The sequence below is a fragment of the Lissotriton vulgaris genome, chromosome 2_1, assembly GCF_964263255.1.
Source record: "Lissotriton vulgaris chromosome 2_1, aLisVul1.2, whole genome shotgun sequence".
In the NCBI taxonomy this organism is placed as follows: Eukaryota; Metazoa; Chordata; class Amphibia; order Caudata; family Salamandridae; genus Lissotriton; species Lissotriton vulgaris.
In genome coordinates this window covers 373,608,858-373,627,495 of record NC_141687.1, presented here as the reverse complement: position 1 = coordinate 373,627,495, position 18,638 = coordinate 373,608,858, and the positions used below count along the sequence as shown (strand labels likewise).

Below are 18,638 nucleotides of genomic sequence, written 5' to 3'. Positions count from 1 at the left end.
GTGAGAAACAAGAGCAGCGCAAGTCAGTCAGCAGCACCAGGCTTCCTTCAATGATCTTCGCATCAAAAGAAAAGGCAAGATGCCTTTTCTTGCTGATTGCTTACAGATCAAATGATAATGGTTTGTCAATGTTCAAAACAGATAACCAAGGCAGGAATCCTCTAAGAAAATATAAATTAAACCATATCTACACAAAAAAAGCACATTAATTGTCTGCCTTGACTGCCCCCACAGGCCAGTCATGCCAATGGTCCTTTTGCGGCAGCCGGCGAATTGCTTTTTTGAGAAAAAATTATTCAGCTGCACCAGACTTTCTTTAACGGCTGCTCTGCATCAACATAAACAAGGGCGGGAACGAGGGGGGAGGGTTTAGGAATGGTAGACAGAGCCTACAAAGATATGCACTCTTAAGAAATGTCTGATTAAAAATAAAAAAAGTACCTGTAAGAGCGGCGGCCAGTCGAGGGATAGTGGCTGCAGAGACCGGAACTGTACTTGGTCCAAACTCCATGTAGGACTGGACGTCAGTGAAGAGAAAGTGGAAGCAGCAGGAGGCTCTGACCAATAAAAAGCAAGAAGATGAGAGCGACGTGGGAGCCAACCAATTGTAAGCCTGTTTTTTTGCTTCTACTAACCGCGCGTGCACGCTATACAGGTGAAATCTAAAAACAAGGAGAAATAAAGATCATTCTCCTTGTTATGCCTCTCCTGGGGAGGCATACATTTAAGCCCATTCCCATGTTTACCTGTTCTTGTAAATCTGAGAATGTGTCAAAATCCATGGATATTGCGTGGGAACACCCAACCACCCTTAGAAACGTCTCCCTGGGGCAAAGTAATGAGACACAAAACCCTCTGATAAATATGCCCCTTAGGTATCTGACATACAATGGCATATAAATCACACATTTTTAACTTTCGCAACCATTGTGTTTTCACTGAAAATGGTCGATTCAATAAAGATATGCATTTTATAAAATTGTGTCACTGTGTGCAAGGCTCGTTGAAATTATGTTATTTTAAACAAAAATCTAAAAACTATGGGGGAGATTTACAAGCCCTTTGCGCCACATTTGCGTCATTTTTTACATGGGGAAAATGACGCAAAAGTGGCGCAAGTAAATCTGCCTCCATGTTCTTTCATCCAAATGAAACTTTCCTTTACAAAAGCTGTTCTTAATTAAGACCATACCCGAGATCCTATGAATGAGTTGAGAGATGCATGTTCCCATGACCAAAGAGCACCCTCGTCCGTGACCCCGCCTCCACAGCACCCTGTGTACTCTTCTTCATTGAGGTCGTGCCATAGTGCAGGTCGCTGTCTCTGACTCGCTGCAGAGAAGTTCCAGCTTTGCCCAGTTGCTGTGTGGTGCGGTGGCCGTGATGTAGCACGGCTATGGCCGGTAATAGCCACCAGGTGGCAGGCTCACTAAAAGCTGGACGAGTACAGTAGCAGGCCTGCGAGGTGCTACGTCAGGCATAGCCACTAGGTGGCAGCAGTCCAACAGTATGAGCCTGCTGGCTGCGAGACAGCCGGGCGGCCGGTAGGTGGCAGCCTCCCCGCAGGTCCCAGGCCTTGGCAGGAGCAGCAGACCACGAGCACTCAGTGCAGCAGTGAGAAGAGGGGAAGCAGGGACGGCAGCAGACGTCCGGAGGAGCAGCGCGAGAGCCGGCAGCCTGGCATTCCTCTGGAGGAGCCGGCAGGGCATGGGGTTCAGGGATGAGCCCCAAGGTGAGTACGGCTCCTGTGGTCGGGGTGTGGGGGGTGTGGACTAAGGGTCAGTCATCTCTCCAGGTGCTCTGAGCAGAAGCGACAGGATCCCAGCCAGGTGACACAGACGAGGAGCACTGCAGGCTGGTCCCGTCTGCCCATCCCTGGATGCACCGGAGTGGGATACGCCTGAGGTACATTCTGCGTGGAAACTCGCAGCCTGAGATAGGAAGCGCGTGCATTTGCGTCTGATATCAAGCTATTTAAACATCTGGCGTTCCCGAACTTTAAATCACCTGGCTAGCGATGGGTGAATGGTTCACAACTGTCGCAGTCACAGAAGTGGCTGTGGGGCTAGTAACTACACGATTGCGCCGCGCTATCACTTTCGCGTTATCACTAGTGCGCAGTACTCTACAGATAACGCGGTTATCACACAGTAGCTGCGCGGGTGTTTGGTGTGGAGGGCTCTCCGCAGCGCTAGTTTGTGATGGGGTGTAGACGGTGTGTTAGTCTGCATGAATATCACCCACGGGATGTTTATACAAGATAGCGCCAACATGTGCGTTATGGTAATTTAGGAGCGCAGTGGCGGGGCTCACTGGTGTGCAGAGTGCAGTGGTTACACTTAGTGGGAATGGTGCATTTTGGATGATAAACGGAGTTTGCTTGGACGCATGATTGTATTTGACGGTAACGTCTTTTTGATCGAGGGGTGGGGCACAGGGTACCAGTGTTCTGGGCACTTTGGCCAATAAACGTGTTTCTGTACTGACTTCGGCTTCGACATGTCACTTTGTAACCCAGGTGCACATGTCCACAGGTCGTGGTCCCAATCTGTGCCACATTCCACCAGACACGAGCAGCGTTCAGAGGTTTCTGCGCAAGGCTCTCACATCGCGATAGATAGCGCATCACTAGAAATGCCATATCTTCCTCCAGGTGAGACGGGTCTCAAAGTGCCCAGGGACCGGGCAGATTACAAACTCCACACCTTTTTCCGTCTGTCCAGCAGGGAGTGTTCGTTCAAATTGTCAGCAACACAGCTACTATGTGTGTAATTTAATCGTTGTGTTTAGATTGACATAATTAAACCATCATCTTATTACAAAAAAAGGTCAAATGAGTGGCCATAGAGAATTCTATGGCATGCTGGCCATTTGTGTGATTTCAAATATTCTCTCTCTTTAGAAGTTTGGGTCAGACGTCAGAGTCGCGAGCCACCCAGCGAAATAATCCGGACAGGTGCGAAATAACTCGAGCAAGTGGCTGAAGATGACGTAAATGCAGGCACATTTATAGAGTAAAAAGGGAGAAATAGCGACGAAATTTTCAGCCAGTTCTGTGCAGATTTAAAAGAAGAGTTATAGTTTCAGCACCACACTTCTGAATACCTGGTGTTCCGTATTAAATCACCAGCATACACGTGCAGTGCTCATTAATGTTTAATAACGACAGGGTATTACATTGTTAATTTGAAGAACTATATTTGAAAATATTAATTGTCAGCAAACGTGTGAAAAGATAATTTAAACAGAAAGCTAGGGAAGTCCCCAAATACCTTTGAATGATACCTCTACATTTCAAGCAGATGTAATCCCACACCCAAATAAAAAAATAAAAAATAGATCGTTATAAGTAAAAAAAAAAAAGTGGGAGAGAAAGGCAGGTGGATATCAGCGATTGCCACAGAAACATTTTAACACCCACAATAACACGAGTGCTACTAGTCCGAAAAACCTGGAACAATAACAATAAGAATCGGATTAACTGTCGCAATATTAATAGAAACAATAGTAAGATAGTTACTGCTGGATATAGCACACATCACTTCTTCCAGCGGTGTAGGCGCTTTACCAACTTTTGTATCGAGGTACAGTATCATTGGTTAACCGGGAAGGGATCGATTGTTTTGATATATGATGAGGGAATTCGTAGAGAAGGGCTGTTTCAATGATGCAATGCGGATACATAAAGAGACTTATGGTAAAGGGGTCAGAACCATACTTAACCTTGTTGAAATAAGGTAAACATGATGGTGCTGTGAATTATAATGAAGTAATGTGCGTAAAAGTGTCGCCACCGTATTATACAATTAGGTAATGGGTTCAAAGGCCAGTCCAATGAATGTAATGAGGGTGCACCTTGGTACCGTGAAAAAAAAAACGAGGAAATGAGCACGAAATATCCGACCCCTCGAAATAAAATGGGGGATAGTGGCACGCGACTGGTGCCATGGTATATAATAATAGACAAATAGAGGCATCGTGATACGCGATGAGGGAGCAGTGTGAAAACACTAGTACCGTGATATCGTATGAGGAAATCAGGATAACTGAGTGAAATATAAAGAAAGAATGAGTGTAAAAGGTTGGCACTGTGATTTATTACAAGGGGATGAGAGGAAAGAGGCTGCTGCGATGGAACATAACGAGGGAATAAGAGCAGAGTAGCTGGAGCAAAGGAAATAATGGGAAAGCTGGTGCTGTGAAATTTAAGGGAATAAAGGCGATTGGAGGAAATATAATGAGGAGGTGAGGATTGGAGACTGGCTGCACAATGGTCTTTTATAGGAGTACGATTCATTCTGGAATGGCTTCGCAGCGCTTTGGAAGTTCGGAGGAATGGACAGATAGATAGATAGATAGATGAAGAAGGTTAATATTTAGTGATTAATTAGGTTAGCACCTTGATAAATAATTAAGAAATGCGAAGAGAAAATACACTGTAACGGTTTATACTGAAGAAAAAAAGGGCAGCTAAACATGTTCATGTTAGATAATAAAAACAAAAGTGAAAGATAAGGTCAAATACTTGATAGATGACATAACGATAAACTGGGGAGAATCAGACAGCTGGGATATAAAACCAAACATACTATGCATATACAGAGAGAAGAAATAATGCTGCACGACACGTACCATAATATGTCATGAAGAGATAATGCCAAAACGACCACAATATACAAGAAAAAAAGGTGAGGAGAAGTGGAATGTGGTCGGGCGGCAGGTGAGATGGGACAGAGGGGTATGCGAGGCCGGTTGGGAGGTAAGGAGAGTGGTGAGGAGCGAGGTGTGGGAGGCGGGATGCGGGTGTGAGAGGGGACTGGAGAGAAGGGGTGGATGGTGTGAGTGAAGGGAGTGAGCGGGAGGATGTGAGACGGTGAGAGGAGACAGGATGAGAGCAGGCAGCCGAGAGGAGTGAGGAGAGCGGCAAGGGAGTGAACGGGTTCGATTTGAGAGGTCATGGTGAGGCCAGAGGAGGAGAAATGTGAAGGAAGTGCGGAAACGCGAGGAAGGTGAGGGAGAAGAGGAGGGCTACTGTTGAAGGGTGAGAGAAGATAGCTGAGAGGTGATATGTGAGAGGTAAAAAGAGAATGTGAGGGTGAGGGAGAGCAGCGATAGGGGAAGAGTACTAGGGTGGGTGTTGGCGTGACAGGGGAGTGATGTGGGTTCAATAAGGGGTGGAAGGACAATGGGAAGACGTGAAAGGGTGGACTGGAGAGGTGTAGGATACAAATACATAAGACAGAAATTTGAAGGGACAGAATGGAGGTGAATGAGAAATGCTGAGGGGTGTGAGGTGAAGGGGGCCAGAGAGGCTGAGATAAATGCGAGAGACTGTTAGAGATGAGGGGAGTGGAGAGACAGAACTGCAAGAGGTGATTGAAGGTGAAGTGAGAGGTTGAATGGAGAGAGTTGTGAAGATGAAAAAAAGGCGTGAAAGAAAATGGCCTGCAAATGGAGAAAGGGATCCGGGATGAGGAGAGGTGAGAGGGAGGGAAGAGGCGTGGGTGAACTGCTTGACTCTGCACAGGACCGCCAGGGTTTTAAGGGACCCCAGCTGCTCCCGGCCAGGCCCAGGTGAGCTTCGGATATTTATTCTCCAAAGTGTAAGTTTACAGCACACTCGGAAATGACTGCAGCACCCCCGGGTGACCCCGTCACAGGATTTCTTTTTGGGGGGTGGACATTGATGCCAGCGGATACGAGAGAGGTGCACGGTGCGTCTCGCCCATTTCGTAAATGGTCAAGCGTGAATTTCCGCTCTGTCTCAGTTCAGCATGTCTATCTTAATCAATGGACTCTCTGGTACCACTCTCTCTCTCGTGACCGTGTCATCAATTATTATCTCACTCACTCTCTTTTTAAATATTTCGCCCGAATATTTGTCATTTTCTTTCGCTTTAGAAAGTCTGGACCAGAAACCAGTTTCACGTAACGTTTATTCAAAAAACACTAGCATCGTTAAAAATATTAGTCCCTACAACAAATAGCAAAACAGAATAACCAGATTGTAACGGTTTCCAAATTTTAAAAAAATCCGGACGATTTTTAACGTCATTCGGGAGATAACTCCGCCTCGAAGTCCCTAATCCCGAGAAACGCAATGGAGGACTTTTGTTGCTTATAAAACCGTGCATTGTGTTTTTTTTATTTCGGTATTTTACATCGCACCCACGTATCACCTTTCGCCCGTTTCACAGCTCCGAGTTTGCTGTAACCGTTACTTTAGGAATGCGGTGTCTTCTGAGATGGTTGTGGTTGGGGTTCGGGCCCGTAAAAGGGGATTGGTCGGTCGGTGGCTGCGAACTGTTCAGGGGCGGGGTCCGGTTCTAATGGTGTGAGGGGTGCTACCGAAGTGGGGTTCAGGTAGAAAATGTCCTTAAACAAACGGTTGCCATGCTGCTGCACATATTAAAAGACTGTGGTGCTCTCAGTTGCAGTCCTAAAATGTCAGCGTTCTAGACGGGGGGAGGCCAATGAGGAAGGTGAGGCTTCCCCAAATGGGCTGGTGGTGCCTTTCAGAATTACAAAAAATGGGGCTGGCGCAGAGTCAGTTGATCGGCCCAGTCCCATAGGCCCTTCCGAGGTACCGAGCTGTCACGAAAATGCCCCCCCTCCCAAGAAGACAGCCACCTGCTAGACATGCCTTTGGTGTGAGATGTGGGGCTGATTGGGACGCCTACAACAAACTAGCACTCTACAACCGAGAGTTGAAAGAGTTGAAACGGCATGAGGAGAGAGGTGTGTGTCACCACTTCTAAGGATAAGTAGAGCTCGAACTGTCTTCCTAAACCTGTCTCGTCCTCTCTGCTGTGCGACTGTCTCTTTCTGTCTGCGTCTCACTACATCTGGCCTATGTGGGGACGCCTCGCTCGTCTCTGACTCACATGTATTTTCCCTTTGGGGTGAAAAGTGCATGCCTAGGTCCTGAGGTGAGGAGTGCATCCCTCCCCTGCGGCCAGAGGGGCAGCCTGGCAGGAGTCCGCTTGGGTGAGAGGTCACGACCTTCTCGGGTGACCATGGCGGACCTCCCACGTGATGAAGAGGGCATGACACCCTCTGGGGGCTTCCCCCATGGAGTGCAAACAGTATCCTTTGCCACGGGCAAGGAGGGATGACTCCCCTCAGACGACGGCGGGTGTCTCCTTGAGGGTAAGTGGGTTCCCGCCATAAGACAATCCGAGAGACAGAGGTTGGTATGTGCCCCCCTATTCCGCGAGAGATCCACCCACGCCTATCTCAGTGGTGATGACGTCACGCCTTTCACCGTGGTGAGTGACTCCCCACGGGGTGAGTGCGTCATTCCTCTCCTGGGGTGAGGGGGCATGCCTTCCCTGGGTGAGGGGGGCCCGGGTGGCACTCCTCTCCGGGGGTGAGGGGGCATGCCTTCGCCGGGTGAGGGGGGCACCCTCCGCCCAGGCGTGCCCCGGCGTTACTCCTCTCCGGGGGTGAGGGGCACATGCCTGCCCTGGAGGGCGCCCCCCTCCAGCAGGGGTGAGAGGGCCGTGCTGTTGCTGCACACTCCGAGGAGGCCGGGCAGGAAGCCGCGCGGCTGCAGGGAGCCCGGCCGGCGTGTGTGGAGTTCACGCCGGGGTCATGTGAAGTTCCTGGCCGGGGCTTTACCCCGGCCCGGAGGAGGCCGGTCACATGCGGCACTGCAGAGACTGCGGCCTTTATCTGCGACTGAAATAGCAGAGGAAACCGCTGGAATAACCCGTGCCCGGGGGAGGAGTGGGTACATGGGACCGGGTGAACAGGGCCAGGGGCACAAGGGATGCAGGGGGCAGGGGGCAAGGGGCACATGCGGCAGCGCCGGAGGGCTGAGGTGGCTGCGGGGTAATATTGTGATATGGAAGCCGGGTGACCTTTGCAGCAGCACTGGGGAAGGAGGCAGAGTAAAAAAGAGCATAGGAGAGGGGACGGAAGGTTGGAGGGCACACCCCTCAAACAGGCGGGCTAAAGCACAAAAAGAAGGGCAGGGCGGGAGATACACGGGGTACAGGTGGCACTCGAAGACCAGAAGCACGGAAGAAAGGTGGCAGAAGAAATTGGGCAGCGCTGGCAAAGCACAGGAAACGAGGGGCACACGAAGCAGAATTCACCAGGAATGGAAGGACGGAGGGGGCAGTGAAGGGAGCAATCGAGGGTGAGTAGGCAGGGGGTAAGAGAAACCGGCAATACCAACATTTTAGAACAAGAAAGAGAGGCGATTTTTTCCCCACATTCACTTACATTGATTCAGAGGCAAGTTCAGGCTGAGGCAGTTAAAATGAAGCGTTTTTTGGCTTCAAAATTCGGACTTTCTCTTGAATCGGGTCTGTTGGCATATATTGGCCTTGGAGAAAGATACCGGGAAAGAGATACAGCAGAAAGACAAAACAGGAGACAGAGGAGACATGGGTAAGGAGAAACAGGGATGAGAAAACGGGAGGCTGATGAGAGCGAGGTCAGAGGAGACACGTGGAAGGAGAAAAAGTGTGGCACAGAAGACAATAGGCAGAGACATCGTAAGAAGGGCGCTGGGTGGACAATTTGTACCGGGCTACGAGTTGCAACACATGGCACCAGGAGAGTGCAACATGTCCTGGCCTGGTGTGCATGTTTGTGCACATGTACGTTTGTTGTGTCTCTGCTTGGAACGAACAGGGGACCAACCACTTCATTTCATATGGCAGTGTTTATAGATGAGAGTAAGCTTACCACGCAAAACATAAATTAAGCTTGTTGGTGTATGGTCTTTCACTTTTTGAAGTACATTCAAAACCTTTCTTACAAGTTCTGTTTTTCTTTCTGGGAGCCTTCTATTCCGAATTATGTCAATTGCATTGCTTTTAGACTCCTTAGGAAACGTTTTTTTCTGCAGACCAGGCTAGAGACCAGGCTAGAGAAAATAGTCGTAGGTAGCATGCAATTTTTAACAACTAAACTTAATAAAATCGAGGTGTAAAAGCTTCAAGTGCAGCCACCTCAAAATAATTCCCCAAATTTATTTTTCATAATTTCTGTGCTTGAGTTGAAATGTATAAGGAAGTCCTTATTGATTCGATTACAAATAGAAAGCTATTGTGTTAGAGGAACATTCTCCACAGTTATGTGCATAGGTGCCACCAGAAACACTGTTTTCTACAAAAGATGTAAGCATAAGAAACATAATAAAAAAGAAACTAGCAGTTAATAATAGTTTGCAAATCAGTTTGCGACTTTAGTTTCTAGCTGCATGTTTTACTTTGCAGCTGTAAGTTTAGAAATATGCCAACAGGCCATGTACCATTTGATCAAAAGAAAGAAAAAAAGGAAATTGCCACAAGAACTCATTTTTATGCACAATTTTACATTGTAAACAACCGCATGTTTTGTCTCTCGCTAAGAATGTGAGTGGTGGTAAAAAGCACACATCAGATAAAACTGATTAGTTAAACTCAGCTGCTTACATTTTTGATCTTTAAAGATATCACAGAGGAACAAATATCTCTAATGATCTCCTTCATTTGAGGCTTTCACTTCAGTATCATTCGAGATTATTATTACCAACTTGATTACTTCAAATAAGCCCTCCAATGACATGACATGGGTCCTGACAATTCGAAATAATCTATTAATAGAGCACATTCACTGGGGGCATCTGTTGTGGCTTATTGGTTCAATGCCATTTTATGTACACTCAAATTCCTCTAATTTTCAAAGGGGGGGGGTTATGATTATTTAAACACAAGAAGCAATTAGAAATTGATCCTAACAACTATAAATTATTCTCTATGCTTTGTTCACCTGCACAATTGTTTTTCTTAAACTCTATTATTATATTTGATTGATTGGTTTAAAAGGAAAGGCATCCTTCATGCAATCCAAACGAGGTTTTACAAAGCTTATTCTGTTTGCACAAATAGATGGCTTTTTCAGTTTTGGGGTGTAGGGTGATCGGCAACTAGCTTTGCAATTCAATGAATTTGCTAGGGATCAGGTTCGGTCCGAAGCATAAGATGCTAAGGATAGGTTCCCTCAAGAGTCTCGTCTATTTTTTGTCTCAATTTTATCTGGGCACACATTTGTGAGATCATACAACAAGTTGAGTAGGTGTGGCGAGATCAATTTCTGGTCAGGGTGGCGTCAGGGATGTGTCTTGGCGCCCTACCTTTTTAATATCTTCTTAACTGACCACAAGGACTCCCTGGCCTTACATCCATAAACACCCATTCGCCTCTCTGGTCAGACGGCCAGTACTTAAGAATTCTTTATAATGCTGATGAAGTTTTGCTGCTCGGCCATACTGCATTGATCTTTCAGCTTGCTGTTAATGGACTGGTTATCTATTGATTTGCCAACGATTTGAAAGGAAATTTGTATTAAACACAAATTCTGCCAATTTTGCAAGTCACGTTTCTGGTCCTATTGGCACCTGGATAGTACACAATTCTTTAATTACTTCCTACTTTTCGATATTTGGGTATTGCTGATAATAAACTAAATATTAAGAAAATAAGAAAAAAACCATTGACCATAGAGGTGGGCGCCCTAGGACAGAGTCCACTATGTCCCTTAATAGAAGTGCACTAAGCAAAAGCTATTATATTACTCAATTATGGGTGTCGCATTTGGTTTCTGACTACCAATTTCCCAATTGATTGTATGAAGATCCAGTTTGACACAAATTTCTAGGGCTTAGAAATCTGACACCCTACAATCAGAGGCTCGGATTTATGTTTTTGGGGGCTCTTGCCCTGAAAACAACTGTGGACTAGTATTATTCAACCAGGGGTGTAGCTTCCATTGGTGCAGCAGATGCAGTGCGCCAAGGCCCATTGAACGCTGATGATGGCTGTATTTTTCTACCCAACAGCAGCCAAAGGGGCTGCTTCCTTGCTTGAACAGTTCCCATGGCACCCAAGCTGCGTTACTGTATTCACCTGTTCATGCAGCACCTGGCGATATTTCTTCTTGGCTCCCTTGTGAGTGTCAAAATCCAAAGGTGGCTAGTGTTTTGATTATTATTGATTTTGTTGAGGTTGGATCAAGATTTTAGGCTTGACCGCTTACTATGTAGATTTTAGGTTGACCGCTTACTATGTAGATTTTAGATTGACCGTTCATTAGTCAAAAAGAAAGTTACATTTCATTATTTAGTGGGAATCTCTTCTTGCTGATTTTTCCAAGTTTTACACCAAAGCATATATGTTTCTATGTACAAATATGCACTAATTATGGACTTTCATGATGGCCTATTTTATTGTTCAAAAACAGGTCTTGAATGCTAATATGTTTTTGGTCACATTCCAGCAAGGGACAAAATCAGTGGGATATTGTTAACAGGATTCATTATAATATTTTTCCTCAGTCTGAGTGAAGGGCTTTCACTTACCTCCTTTAACACTGAAAGCACCTTGCTCATTGTCGCTTTGACTATTTTTTTTATAAGCTTGACAATTTGGGATTCATTGCTGACTGAAATATTTCAGCATATTTTTTTTTATTCTACTAGTTGTGAGGTGCACCATTCACTTATCCTTCTGTTCTAGAACATTTGAAAAGTGCTTAGCCTCCATATAAGTTTTAGTGGATTTGTTAATTGATTGATCCATTGAATTGTCATCTTGTGGAATTTGTGTACTATTGATTTGATAAGGTTAACGCATTTTTTACCGGTCTTTAAGATTTGTTTTTATCCAATGAAACACAGAAAGAAATATGGAGCGTCGGTCTTTTCGGAAGGATTGAAAAATTGCCATTCTAAAATTGCTATGCATTTTACAGGACTTTCATACTAAAAGTAAAGAGAAGCAGATGTACCTTGTGTAGTCATAACTCTGGATTTCTAAAATAGTTCACAATTGGTAGTCTCAGTGAGAGGACTTAGTGAATAAGTGGCAGAATTACTTGTTGAAAGATGTGTTGATGTCTTCCTGTATTTATTTGTAAAATTCTGTGGAAAAAAACGCAAAACATAAAAGTTAATCGAAATAGTGTTCCTGTTCCATACTTCCTCACCAGAAAACCTCTGTCTGTTTAACACCCCAACTTCCCCACTCTATTAAACTGTGTGATTCTGGACAATTCCTGTTATAACCCTGTGCTTGTATGTCAGCCATTAGTGAGTCCCTTAGGGCGTATAATTAGTTTACAATAACATGTATTTATACAATTGAGTCATTTACAATGACATCTGTCAGTCTCAAAATGACCCATAAAGCTCCCCAAACTGCGAGTAGTGTTAGTGTATGATAGGGTTTCCACAACCAGAGCCTTTAAAACAATTACATTACAACAGAGATCTTTAAAAAGAGACGGGCACTGAGCTGCTCTGTAGTGGGTCATCAGGTACATCTTTGGTCCTTTGTGAGAGTAGGAATTAAGGTGTGGGGGGGGGCATCAACCCTCATCGTTCGTTCACATTATTTCTGATAAATGATCATACTGTGGGTAGGTTAACAGAGAGACTTGGCTGCCAATAGAGTGTTTGAAGTTGGGTATTTTCCTTTTTGAAAAGGGATAACTTATCATAACTACAATGCCTGATATGTTAAATATGTTCAGTTTTGCCATTTTGTATAATAATTATAATTAATTATGTTTGCAATTCGCGGGCCGTGATGATTTTGTTTTTATACAAGGCGCAGTATGAAAAATTGTGAAGACCCGTGCATTAAGCTTTGGTGATGGGAGAGAGGCTGGAAGCAGAGGTAGGCAGACACACACAGATCTGTAAATTCACAACACACAGGCATATGACTAGCAAATACACAGTAAGTGACAATGAGCTTGCAATAGAGGCAATCAGATCTGGGATCTTAAATACAGGCCAATGATCTGCAAATACACCGTGAGCGGGCTTCAAGCAGAGATGAGCACACTAAGAGATCCCATGTACAGGCAAATAAACAATGCATTCAGTGCAAGCAACCAGACCGGGAGATCCCAAATACAGGTCAATGACCAGAAAATGCAAAGTGAAAGGGAATGAAATAGACAGATATGGGGATGCCAAGTTAAGACAGCACAGAGAGCAGATGAGCGGGGCTGGCAGGCGCATATTCGGAATGGGAGCCATATCTGCATTATGAACCTTATTGAAGAAACTACTTACTTCCTCACCCACTACACCCAGCATGAAGAAACAAGTAGAGGTTACTTCGACACGAAAAGTAAGAGATAAGCAAAAGAGGTCAAACTTCAAAAATGCTGCAGAACACCGGTCAGGAAGTGAGAGGGTAAGGTACTCTTTATCTATATAAGCTTCATTAGGACATCTCAACCTTTGTGACACTCTCCATGCTGTCAATATGCACAGCCATGGGCCTGGCAGTCATGATTGACAGCATGGAGACACACTCAAAAGAATACCCAATTTCTGCATTTTCCACTGTTAAAACTAAATACAAACAGGGAAAGGGTTGGTCTGTCTGCATTTATTTGTAAAATTCTGTGGAAAAAACGCAAAACATAAAAATTTATCGAAGGTATAAATATAAAACCGCAAAACTCCTCAGAGTAGGTGATAGGGTCAGAAGTCAAACGAAGAGCATATGTTGCCATATAAGATACTCACAGCAAAAGCTGTAGAACACCTGGGAGCGTTCATCTCAATTCAATTTACCTTTATTGTTTTAAAAAGTCAAATCATCATACAACGGTATGCAACAATAAATTCCATAAATATTTCTATTGCGCAGAATAAAATAAGTCGTCATAATAAATCTTGGCTGGGCTTATAGAAACAGACACTAAAAGCACCTTAGTCATGACTATGGATAGATTCCGCGCACACTAATGCTGCACAAGGGTCTTCTGTAAAAGGATCATGCCAAACTAATGCCACACGATAAAAGTCGGTACAAAAGGGGGTGGTAATGGACAAAGCATCTGAACCAATCAAACACTCGCACCCAGTCAAAAGATCTGGGTTTAATCCATCACCGTTCTTTAGCCCACTCTGCCACCACAGTTCAGACATGGCTATATGCAAATCAGTCTGACCCTGTGCCTCATGGGAACAGTCCAGCCCGAACTGCCAAGCCATGCCTTCCCTGGACCGGAAACAAGCTTCCGAGGACCGGTTTCTGGCATTACAGCCGTCTTCAGCCCGGCTTGCTTGAATCCAGTGGCAAAGTGAGCAAGGGACTCACGTCTGAGTATACCCTGCCACACTTATGGCGGCCAAAAGCGGTACAAAAGGGGGTGGTAATGGACAGAGCATCTGAACCAATCAAACACTCACACCCAGTCAAAAGATCTGGGTTTAATCCATCACCGTTCTTTAGCCCACTCTGCCACCCCAGTTCAGACATGGCTATATGCAAATCAGTCTGACCCTGTGCCTCATGGGAACAGTCCAGCCCGAACTGCCAAGCCATGCCTTCCCTGGACCGGAAACAAGCTTCCGAGGACCGGTTTCTGGCATTACGTCCGTATTTCTATTGCGCAGAATAAAATAAGTCGTCATAATAAATCTTGGCTGGGCTTATAGAAACAGACACTAAAAGCACCTTAGTCATGACTATGGATAGATTCCGCGCACACTAGTGCTGCACATGGGTCTTCTGTAAAAGGATCATGCCAAACTAATGCCACACGATAAAAGTCAGCAGTCTCATTCTTGGTGGTGGCTCTCTTTCTGCAGCCAGCTTGGATCTCCGCTTCCACGCTCCACGGGCATTGTGCTAAGTGCTGTGTTACACGTTTGCAAAATTTAGCCAGGCAAGAACAGACTTGAAAATTCTGTCCTATCGAGAAGCTGTACACCCACACCTTAAATTCTATCAATGTTTGATTTTAGAAGAGAATTTCTTTCTTGTTTCACGTTCTGATAAATGCAAAATAAGTTCACAACCTCTCCATCTTTCACCCCAATACATACAGAAGCACCTTTTTTTTAAATCCAGTGCTATCTGATGGACTTAAGCTGTAGTGGAAGAAAGGAAAGCGAATAAAGAATTCAATTATGTATACCAGCAACGCTGTCAGCAGATATTTTTGAGGAGGAGGAGTCACAAAAACGTTCCAAATAATTGCTGAACAACTTTCTTTGCTATAACAGTCAGGTCACTTGGAACATGACACATTCTTATTTTTAAATTAATCCCAAGCATAGATGAGGATGAGGTACATGCTTATCCAGTGCCTGATGCCTCATTTGTAGTTCTAGCCAAGTAGCTCCGTGATTCTCAAAAGTCCTCACACCACAGATCAAACCACTTAGCACCCAGTTCATCAATTTCCCTTCAACTGAGCTTTTTAAGCTATTAGACCGGGACTCACTCAACCTTTGTACATACTTCACAAAATACATTTAATTTATACAAATTGAAGTCAAACCAAACTATGTGCGACTCAAGATGGGCAAGCCAGAGACCAGCAAATGGGAAATCCTGCTTGCAGTAAGTAGAGTTTCATGTCTAAGCTGTAAGTTAATCGAATTAAACCTGCCAGCAGGTGACAGTGAATACCCAGAGGAAATGCAGCTGAAACCTGGCAGCAGGTGACTTAAAACACACAGAGCATAGAGACACAGCTGAAGAATACTAGGCAGCAGGTGACATTATAAAACACAAGGAAATCCGCTGCACGATACCTGTCTGCAGCTGCTACTATAAAACACCCAAAGCTTAGAGTTAAAGCCAAAACCTCTAAAAAAGACTTGGCAGCAGGTGACAGTTGAGAACACACAGTTCTGAGGCACCAATGAAGAATACCCGGCGTTATGCGACAGTGTAAAACACACAGAGCTCAGAAACACAGAGGAATACCTGCCAGCAGGTGACACTGTAAAACACACAGACCTCAGAGATACCACCGAAGAAAACATTGCTGCAAGCAGCAGTGTAAAGCACACAGATCTTGCAGACACTGCTGCAACCTGTGTAGTACAGGTAACTGTGTAAAACACACACAGACCACAAAGACACCTCTGAAGAATACCTGGAAGAATGTGAGACTGTAAAACTGAGGGCGCCCAGAGGCACAGTCAAAGGCTTGTGGCAGCACATGACAGTGTAAAACACACAGGGAGCAGAGCCACTGCTGAATACTATGTGGCAACAGGTGACAGTGTAAAACACACAGGGAGCAGAGCCACTGCTGAAGACTATGTGGCAACAGGTGACAGTGTAAAACACACAGGGAGCAGAGCCACTGCTGAAGACTATGTGGCAGCAGGTGACAGTGTAAAACACACAGTGAGCGAGCCACTGCTGAAGACTATGTGGCAACAGGTGACAGTGTAAAACACACAGTGAGCAGAGCCACTGCTGAAGACTATGTGGCAACAGGTGACAGTGTAAAACACACAGTGAGCAGAGCCACTGCTGAAGACTATGTTGTAACAGGTGACAGTGTAAAACACACAGTGAGCGAGCCACTGCTGAAGACTATGTGGTAACAGGTGACAGTGTAAAACACACAGTGAGCAGAGCCACAGCTGAAGACTATGCTATGTGGTAACAGGTGACAGTGTAAAACACACAGTGAGCAGAGCCACTGCTGAAGACTATGTGGCAACAGGTGACACTATAAAAACACACAGAGCTCAGACTTGCTGCTAAAGACTATGTGGTAGCAGGTGACAGCGTAAAACACACACAGACCACAAAGACACAGCTGAAGACTAGGGTCATCAGGCAAATTCGGCTTCACACTTATATCTTACGCTAATGACACCCAAATAGTGGTGTCCATCTCTAGCAAGCCAGAGGAAACATCTGAGCGTTTTAACCAGTGCATGTCCCACATAAACCAATGGATGGGGTCGAACTGTCTAAAGCTCAATGGAACCAAAACTGAGGTACTCTTACTAGGTTCTGACACATCCTTCTGGTCCCAAAACTGGTGGCCTTCCAGTATGGGCGCTCACCCTACCCCAGTCCATAAAGTGAGGAACCTGGGTGTCATTTTTGATGACAGACTGACCTTCCAACACCAGGTCAACAAAGACGTCTCATTGGTGCTTCTCACTTTAAAATCAATCCATAACGTGCACTCCTTCATTCGTCCTGAAGCAGTAAAAACACTAGTAATGGTCCTAGCCAGGGCTAGACTAAACTACGGAAATGCACTATACTTAGGCCTTCAGAAACAGCCCATGGTTAAACATCAGCGAGCACAAAACGCTGCCGCCAGACTGCTGCTAGACGTCCCCAAAATTCAGCCCATCTCTGAAGGCTTGAAACAACACCACTGGCTACCTAAAAAGAAAAGAATAGACTTGAAAGCCCTATGTCTAGCATACAAGGTTGTCCACGGAACTGGACCAGCATTTTTGAAGCAACACATCACATGGTACCATCCTTCAGAGCACCTACGCTCAGCACAGAGCAAACTCCTCCAAACATCAAAATTCAAGAAAGCGAGCTGGGGAGGAAGAAGCTTAGTCCTGGGTACTTTGAGGCTGTGGAACTTGCTTCCGTTAAAAATCAAAAGTTTCCCAACACTGCTTGGTTTCAGAAAACTACTAAAGACATGTTTTTTTTCAAACTAAAGTATACCATCTTCGGCAATTCTGCCACAAAGCGCCTAGACGCACCCGGGCAATCGTGAGCTATACAAATTCCACAATCAAATCAAATCAAATCAAATCAAAGACTTCCTTGGAGCAGATGGCAGTGTAAAACACACAGAGTTCAGAGACTGTTGTGAAAACTATCTGGCAGCAGGCGCCAGTGTAAAGTACACAGACCTCAGGGACACCTGTGAATACTACCTTGCAGCAGACACCAGTGCAAAACACGCAGAGATCAGAGACACTGCTGAATACTACCTTGCAGCAGACGCCAGTGCAAAACACGCTGAGATCAGAGACACTGCTGAATACTACCTGGCAGCATACGCCAGTGCAAAACACACAGCGATCAAAGACACTGCTGAATACTACCTGGCAGCAGACGCCAGTGCAAAACACACAGCGATCAAAGACACTGCTGAATACTACCTGGCAGCAGCTGACACTGCAGAACACAGAGCTCAGAGACACCGTTGAATACTACCTGGCAACAGGCAACAGTGTAAAAGACACAGAGATCAGAGACACTGCTGAATACTACCTGGCAGCAGACACCCACGCAAAACACGTAGATATCAGAGACACTGTTGAATACTACCTGGCAGCAAACGCCAGTGCAAAACACACAGCGATCAAAGACACTGCTGAATACTACCTGGCAGCAGACGCCAGTGCAAAACACACAGCGATCAAAGACACTGCTGAATACTACCTGGCAGCAGCTGACACTGCAGAACACAGAGCTCAGAGACACCATTGAATACTACCTGGCAACAGACAACAGTGTAAAAGACACAGAGATCAAAGACACTGCTGAATACTACCTGGCAGCAGACACCCACGCAAAACACGTAGAGATCAGAGACACTGCTGAATACTACCTGGCAGCAGACACCCGCGCAAAACACGCTGAGATCAGAGACACTGCTGAATACTACCTGGCAATAGGCAACTGTGCAAACCACGCAGAGATCAGAGACACTGCTGAATACTACCTGGCAGCAGCTGACGGCATAAAACACGCAGAGACCAGAGACATTGCTGAATACTACCTGGCAGCAGGTGATGGCGTAAAATACGCAGGGATCCAGAAACCGGTCCTAGGAAGCTTGTTTCCGGTCCAGGGAAGGCATGGCTTGGCATTACGGGCTGGAAT

At 45.4% G+C, this 18,638-nt stretch overlaps 1 protein-coding gene across 1 annotated transcript in view; it reads left to right on the top strand.

Annotated features, from left to right (window-relative positions):
- The first annotated feature begins 1,611 nt into the window (after positions 1 to 1,611).
- HIC1 (HIC ZBTB transcriptional repressor 1) overlaps positions 1,612 to 18,638 on the top strand; it is a 64,425-nt gene continuing 47,398 nt past the window's right edge. Inside the window, exon 1 of the mRNA XM_086955189.1 lies at positions 1,612 to 1,732. Coding sequence (XP_086811315.1) covers positions 1,708 to 1,732 — 25 coding nt within the window. The 5' untranslated portion in view covers positions 1,612 to 1,707. The remainder of the gene's footprint in view (positions 1,733 to 18,638) is intronic.